Consider the following 8,078-nt stretch of genomic DNA (forward strand, 5'->3'; position numbering starts at 1 on the left):
GGAAGCAACAAGATGCTCGGTTCGGATGCTGCTGATGTCGTTGGGATGAAGGTTTTATTTCGGGCGGGTCAGATCCGGAGCTTCTTTTTGGAGGAGCCACGGTCCTGCATGACGCGCTCCAGGTGACCCTGCTTGAGCTTGGACGGTCTCCAGAGGTCCCTGCCGACCCCAACCATTCTGTGCGTGATTCTGGAATGGATGCGTCTTCAGATGCATTGGCTGCGCCGAAGAGCGCTTTTTAATGCATTGCAAGTCTTCATCTGCTGCAGCCAGGCTCTTTGGGGAAAGACCACCAGTTTCAGGCTGTTGGAGACTTTGTCCAGAATAAATAGGTACGATCTCTCACATAACTCTGAAATCTCAGGCCATAAGAGGGGCTGGATCCGGGCCAGCACTCACCGGCTCCAGTGCGGGTGCTCAGGATGGAGAAATTCCTGGCGTGACGTGGCCTGAGGGCCCAGCGCACAGGGAAGGAGCCCAAGCCCCACTGGCCTGTAACGCTGCCAAGGGAAGCTCCTCTAGGCTAAGTATCTCCACGCAATTGGTATTTCCAGCAAGGAGATCCTAGCTAGGAGACACAGCAGCCCTTACCCACCAGGCTGTTTTCACAGGGCCCACCAGAGTGAGGCATGGGGGCGGATGGCTGGGCTAGGACCTTGTTGCAGAAGACTTCCAGCTCTTCCTCCCTGGCCAGGCACAATCTCCCAGGAGCCAAAAGACTTTTGAGGAACAGGGCCTGGCTTTACTCCCACCGATGCCAAGTGTGAAACCAACCAAAGCGGAGGAGGAACGCACCCAGCACCCAGTGCTTGGGGAAAGGTTATCCAGGAGAACTTCTAAAACCTGAGCATTTGCCTGTAGGACAGGCTCCTCAGAGCAATCACGACTGCTGGTGGGGCCTATTCTGGAGAACGGGGCTCCCTCCACTCTCCCATGGAGAAAAGCGACCTCAGCGTATCTCCGGGGCATCTCACCAATACCACACATAAAACCTTCTCTTTTCTTTCTTTCTTTCATTCTCTTTAAGGCTATGTAATTTCTCTGTTATGTCTGAGACTTTGCTCCAGGTCAAAMTATAACTACATAGGTTTTAATTGATTTCTGCAAGGCTTTCAACTTGAGGTTTCTTTTATTTTTAACCACTCCTTGTCTTTTAAGCCAAAAGAGGTAGCAAATGACATTCATCACAACACTCACGAAGCAAGAGCTTGCTGTAACTACTTTAATGTGTTCTGGGCTTTTTTGGCTCCTATTTTGAGATTCCCATTTAGGGAGGTACTGGAGTGAAGCACACACTTCACTTTAATTGGGTGCTCAAAGCCAGACATGCAGTTACGTGCACAGCTGAATCAGGACTAAGCTGTTAGCAGCAGCAGCACTGGAGCCCAAACAAGTGGTGTCAGGGTTGCAGTGTGCTCAGCACGGTTGAAGGCATGAGGTGGAGAAAAGGTCTCACCCTGAGCCACGCTCCCCTTCAGCAGCAGCCTGGGATGGGGAGCAGAAGAAAACTGGGCAGCCACGATCCTTCTCCGTTCRTCTGTTGGAGAAGCATTGCACATACAGTCTGTGTGTGGTAATTACTTAATAAATGGTGATGCTAATAAGATAATGGCATACGAACCCTTCTGCAGAATCTTGTTTAATTTTGAGCCTTAGCTGGGTGTGGAAGGAAACCCAGTATGTTAAATAAACGTTTTGAGTGTAAATCAAATTAAACGTACAGAATGCCCTATAGGGTCAAAGCACAGTGGGACCCACCCTTACATATTTGACTACTAAAATGTGTTTCATTTGACTCATTTGTGAGTGAGAAGAGAGAGGCTGGATCAAATAATGATTCAGCCATGGGATGCTGTTGCAATCGCAGCCCCCTTCCCAATCAAACCCCTGGCATGGGGATGGGCTGATGGCCATGTGCAAAATGCACGGGTGCCTGCTCCCTGCTGGAGGCCTCCCTTTCACTGCCAGCATCCTGATCTATGTACTATGTGAAGTAAAGCAGAGAAAGTGTGCTTGAGAGCAAGAGCCCTGGTTTAGCAAGCCAGGGAAGGAGCTCAAGATGGGCAGAGGGAGAGACGTAAGGACAGTAAAGGGGGCAAAAAGGTGCAAGCAAAGGCACAGGTCCACTGCTAGGGGGATGAGGAGGCTTCAGTTTTATTTGAAAATAGGGAAGATCTTAGTTGCCTCTTAAGGGGATCTTCCCAGTGAGTGGAGCAGGGACTGGTGACCCAGGAGAGCTATGTGGTTCCCTTCACTGGGGATTTTTTTGATGAGCAGGATGGAGATGAGCTTCAACCCTGCTTTGGTGTAGAGAGTGGGAGCAGAGCAGAGATGGGAATCAGCCAGCAATGGGTCATCCCACACCACTGTGGTCATTGTATCTCCATGGGACAGCAGGCAGGGACATCCACCAATGTCTTCCCATGCCTTCACCCCATACCATGAGGTCGGCTGTGCTGGTGCAACAAACAACTGATTGGAGTTAAAAATAACCTTTCTCCTTCTTGCCTGGGTTGTTTTTAACCTTGATCAGCCCTGTGCAGTGCCAGAAACAGTCATAGGCCAGTGTGGCAGAAGGCCACAGCCTGGGTAGAGATGAGGCAACAGCTTGATCATCCAGCTGTATTGCTCTGACACCACCACCCCGAGCAAAAATGGAAGGACACCAAAACAGATGACCTGTGGGAGCCATGTAGCAGTGTCCCACTCATGAGGTAAGGGCTAGGACGAGAGCATTGCACCAGCAAGTCACCCAGTGCCCCTTCTCCGGTGTTTTCCAGTCAATTTGAGCCAAATAGGACTGGATGAAGATGAGATCCTGGATGGCTCCATCCAGTGTGGAGTCTTCGATCTCTATCTCCCAGCAGAGCATGGATAAGTGGATTTGCACAAGTTTATGGACTATACTCAGCTGTGTGAGAGAGGCTGTGACTTCATATTCCTGAGAAGGCAAATCTTCATCTGCTGAGGTCTGCAAATTGCCTGAAACAGTATGCCATGAGGCCACCGGGACGCCATGAGGCCACCGGGAGCCCTGGGCTCACAGCCTGCCACACCATGGAAATGCTCCTGTCTCGAGTGAGCCTTCACATTGCCAGTTTAACTCAGGTCTCCATCTGGTTTGGCACAGCAGTGCAAAGCAGCTGGGAGAGCCAGGAGGACCTGACCTTGGGCTGCAGCTGAAGGAARGGGTCTCAGAAGGAAAACATCCTTGCTGCAGTCGAGAGAAGCTAGGACAAGGGAGAGCAAGCATTTCATCTGCAACCTTTTCCAACCTGCTGCCTCCCTGGATTACCCTGTAGTAGTCCAGCATGCTGTATAGTGTATTTTAATCTGTTGAGAATTGCCTGGCTGTAGTCATTCTTCTCAGAAGGATCACAGGGACCTCTAAGGACCACAGCCTGAAAACCTGCAGCAGAGCATACAGGGAAGATTCCCTTGCGCTAAAAAAAAAAAATCAACCTGAGCACAAGTTACTTCTAATCTCTACCTTCCTATTACCTGGATTTCTGCTCTCTGTCTCAGCACTAAGCATTTGCTGATGTGATTTTGAGGGATGATCCTGTCCACCCCACCCCGCTCTGCATTTGCCCGACGCCTCATCACACATCTGAAGCATTCAGGGTGACTCAGCTCAGTTTCGGTAGGTGCGTGTGAGCACACACCAGCCACGGCAGTGTTGCAGCCTTCATTAGAGGAGTGCACACAGATCCCTAGGAGCTCAGTCTTAACTTGTGCCCGGTGTCCCGTGCCTTCGCCTGGGGGCCATGCTGGCGTTGAGCAACTCCTCCAAGTGGAGGCACCAAGATGACTGTTGCCGCTCGCTGGCTGGCATTGGGTATTTCTCCGGATGAGATGCTTAGAGGTGGATGCAGGGGATGGGGTGGTTCCAACATAACTGAACTGAAAAGGCAATACCCAGCCAAATGGGTGTTCAATGCTTCTCTCCCARAGTCATGAAGTCTGACAGAGCCCAGGGAGCAAGATCTACTGCCAGACGGGTTCCCACCACCTACGAGGGCACCTTCTCCAGGAGAAGCTGCAAGCTCCACCATTGCACCTTTGCCACGGTGTATTGGGCATCCAACACAAAAAAGTCTATACCCCTCCTCCTCTGGACTCAAAATGTGGAGCCAGCATTTGGGTGAATACAGGCCCATAATCACCAGCATCTGAGTGCTGTTTAGGGCAGCAGAGTGTCCTAGCGTAAAGCTAAAGCCTTGGTCAGGACTGTGCAACATCTCCCTTAGCATAAAGCTGCCTTGGCCACAGGGCCAAATCCTGGACATTGGACATCTGCTCCCAAGCCAGATTTTGGCAGCTTCTCTCGTAATATCAGGAATCACTTCACTACAGTGGATGAAGCCAGCATGGCTCCATCCCATTGTACCTATGAAGGAGAGAGCAGCAGCTCCACGAGCTTCCCCAATTTGAAGGACAACCTGCTCTTCTTGCATGGGCAGCAAGAAAGGGCTGGAGAAGGTGCCAGGTAGGGGGAAATGGCTCCTCAGGCTGCGGCAGAACCTGAACAACGTGCACTTCTCTGCTGGATTTCAAAGCACCCCACAGCGCTGACTCACCGGGCTCCCGTCTCCTTGCCTCCCACATCCCCCGCCACTCCCAGCGTCTCCCTGTTTTTCTTCACCGATACCTCCGGTTCCTTCCCACTCTCCCTCCTGGCTTGGCAATGTTTCTCAGCCGCCCACTTGCTGCTGCTCCACTCCCTCGGGGCACCCAGGTTCCCCAGCTGCTCCTAGCAGCTCCTCTGAGTCCCACTTTCCTCCTGTGCCACCCCCCAGGGAAATGACAGCCTCCTGCACCAGTGTCCCTGGGGCCCCCAGGACTCAGCCACCCCTGGAAAGCCCAGCCGACGTGTTAGATCTGCTGGCTTCGGTGAGACACCTTGGGTAGAGCGAGCCCAGTCTCCAGTAAGAGATGCCCCACTGGCTGCATGCAGCATTTCTGAGCAGGAGACCTGGGCAATGAGCTTGTGGCCTCTCCTCCGCTGAAGACAGAGCAGCTGCGTGCGATGGCAGGCTCGTGTTGTAACAGAGATCTTTGCCGAGGAAGGACGGGTGGGGGGAACCAGTTTGGAAAGCTGTCCCAAGCCGGGTTTGCAGCAGGCGTTGTTCTGGCAAGGACTTCAGCAGAGCTCTGAGCGCACATTGCAAGGACCCCTTTGCCATGGAGACAGGACTCTATTAGCATCTTTCTCTTAAGGTTCTCTGAAGACCTTTCCCCATGTTCACTCACTCTGCCCAATTTCCCTTCTGTAATTCTTTTTTTTTCCTTGATTTCCTGAAATTTATGTGATCACACAGACTGTCCAGGGTTTCCTCTCCAGCAACTTTGGTGCATACCTACCAAATTTGATGAAATTGAGGTCACAAAGGTATTCAAACCCCAGAAGTTTCATGCAAATAGGTAGCTAAGTAGAGGACAGAAAGCTACTCCATATTAATGTTCCCACGGTGCTTAAAAATACATAATGTGCACAACATTTATTAGATTTCAGCAGATCCACATAGTGGCTAACTTTAAAAGGCAAATGCACCCAGTAAGTTCCCCAACAGCTCCTCAAGCAACCACTTTTCAATGGTGATGGTGTTTTTCAATGGTGATGGTGTTCCTCACTCCCCATAGTTTATGCAACATTTTCACAGGAGACATCTACATACTGACCAAACCAGACAGCCATGAGAACTGTAAAGAAACCAGAGTGCATCTGCTCAAGTTCTTCTGTTGGTTTCATCCCCCRAGAGATATTGATGCCCTCAATGACAATCTTGCTCATTGGGTGGTATGAAATTGTTCCTGTTGACTGCATGCTTGGTGAGTTTGCCGCTCTGTGTAGTGCTGCATTGGACAGCCTTTTCCTTCTGCTGAATGACTGTCCACGCTGGAAAGATGTGACATTTGTGCGTTATGCTCCATCCATGTGGCTCTTTGGGTAACTTGGGGTGGGATCCTGGCTTTTCTCTCATCTTATTTGGTTGAGGGATGTGCTTTTTGATTGTGTGGACTGGTGGCAGAGTTGGTCTCATTTGGATTTTGGATTCACTCTGGCAAGTCGGAAGAAGCTGAGTCCCACAGGTGGGTATGGAAAGCTTTAGCCAGGTAGGGTCCAGCTGGAACAAGTGTTGATACCCGTGAAGCACCCATACCTATGAGTCTGACCACCTCTCAGGGATATTACAGCCACCATTTAGAAGAGGAGTGAAGGCTACTCCATGTGATATGGCCATAGCATGGAAACCTTCTGCCCTGACTGACCTTGCTCTGGAGTGAGATATTTTCCTTATCACGTTATCAACTCTCCCAAGCTCATTGGCTCTTTTATGTTGTTCCTATTTTGCTGCTTGATGGCTGCTTGTATCCATGCAAGAGAAAAGGCAGCGTGCTGGAACAGGAYACACTTTCCTTACTGTTAGCATGTGCAGCTCAGCGTTGCAAGTTCTCATGGAGGCTGAGGGTCCAAACAAGGAGTGCAAATCCATGCTCCAGAGCAAGCCAGTGATGCATCACTCCAGCCTGTCCCAGCAGTTCACTGTGGCCACACTATTTTATCCAGGATTAAGAAGCAGCTTTACCAGGGAGCTAGCAACTGCCCGGCTTGCTTGGGAAATGCCTTTCTGAAAAGGCTGATGTTGCCTCGTGCTGGAAGAAAAAGGTTGGATTTGCTGGAACTGGCATCTGACCTAGCTAGTCTCTTCCTATGTTCTTATAAAATAGTGAGAGCATTTTCAAAGTGCATTTAAAATCCTCACTTTCTGCAACTCACGTGCCCCAGTGAGCTGTTATACACTGCATCAGGGGCTGCGTGGGACGGTGCTTTCTTAAACAACCACATTGTAACCTCTCCTGCAAGCGGTACAAGCTCTGACATTCTTCTTCAAGCTCAGACTTTGTCTGGTAGAAAATCCTCATCTCCGAAGGACAAATAGCATCTCTGAAGCTCTGAGGAGACTTCCTCATTCCTGCCAGATGACCAGCTGCAGTAAAGACTATTGTATGCATATGGGTCAGCTGCATTTCTTCACTGTTTCAAATAGATAGAGTCAACTTGCAAGAGTAGGTCGAATGGGTGGTAGGTGCTGCTTGTGCCATTCATTTCATTTTGGGGAAGTATGAAGGTTAATAGTGTGAATGAGCAGTGACAGAGGCTCAGGGAGACAGTGCTGAGCTGGAAGAAGAAATAACTGTCATGGGTTGGGTTCAAGTGCTCAGGTACCATCCTGCCACCCATGGCAAAGTGTCCTGACAGCACAGCTCCCTGGAGATTTCTGCAGCAGGAGGAAGAGGAGGAGAGGTCCATCTGGACTCCCCTCAGCTCCTCAGCCTGGTTTGCAGTGAGAGGGGCAATCATCAGAGCCAGAAGCGCCTCAGTCATTGGCCCAGGTCTGAGCTGGGCCAGAGCACGGGCTGGGCTGGCTGATCCCCGTGCAACAGCTGCTATGGCAGCGATGGTCCTGTCTCACTGCCTGCCCCAGTGCCGCAGGTCTCCTGCCTAGGCCAGAGCAGAAGCAGGGCCAGCACCCGGCCGGGACAGCCAGCATCACTCCCAGGGAGTCTCGCTAAGGCAGATGCATGTGTTCGAACATGTCCAGAATGAGTTAACCATCAGACTACACACCTCAGTGAGGCTTCTTCCAGCCAAGTTCCTTTTCCTATGGCCGCGGTTTGGCAGCCTGCACTAAGTGCTGGCTGCAGCACCCAAAGGTGGCTCTGCCTCCTCGCTGCCCACCCAGCTGAGGACAAACCCTGATTCTGCTTTCCTCTCCCCTTTCCCTGCACAGCTGCACCGTCATTCGAGATGCCACAGAGTGGAGAGTCTGGGGGGGCAGGACCATCCTCTCCAGCAACAGCATGACCCAGGGTCAGCCCAGGCCTGAAGATAACTCATTTTCCACCAATCACATTTGCAACTTCACAAGGCCACACGGCACAGGGAAGACGGGACAGCAGGAGCCCTCGTTCTGCTGGCTGCTGCTATCACATCTCCCTGGAAGCATCCTCACATTGCACTGATCTCATGGATGGAGATGAAGCCTCTCCCTGGTGTCCCCTCTTCCCCCCCC

At 51.3% G+C, this 8,078-nt stretch overlaps 1 protein-coding gene across 1 annotated transcript in view; it reads right to left on the bottom strand.

Annotated features, from left to right (window-relative positions):
* The window catches only part of OVOL2 (ovo like zinc finger 2), a 10,306-nt gene extending 7,434 nt beyond the window's left edge, over positions 1-2,872 (bottom strand). Inside the window, exon 1 of the mRNA XM_085315948.1 lies at positions 2,742-2,872. Within this exon, the coding sequence (XP_085172074.1) occupies positions 2,742-2,872 (131 nt within the window). The remainder of the gene's footprint in view (positions 1-2,741) is intronic.
* Between the last annotated feature and the right edge of the window lie 5,206 nt (positions 2,873-8,078).

Source organism: Rhea americana, unplaced genomic scaffold (assembly GCF_003343005.1).
Source record: "Rhea americana isolate MKP2758 unplaced genomic scaffold, rheAme1 scaffold_445, whole genome shotgun sequence".
In the NCBI taxonomy this organism is placed as follows: Eukaryota; Metazoa; Chordata; class Aves; order Rheiformes; family Rheidae; genus Rhea; species Rhea americana.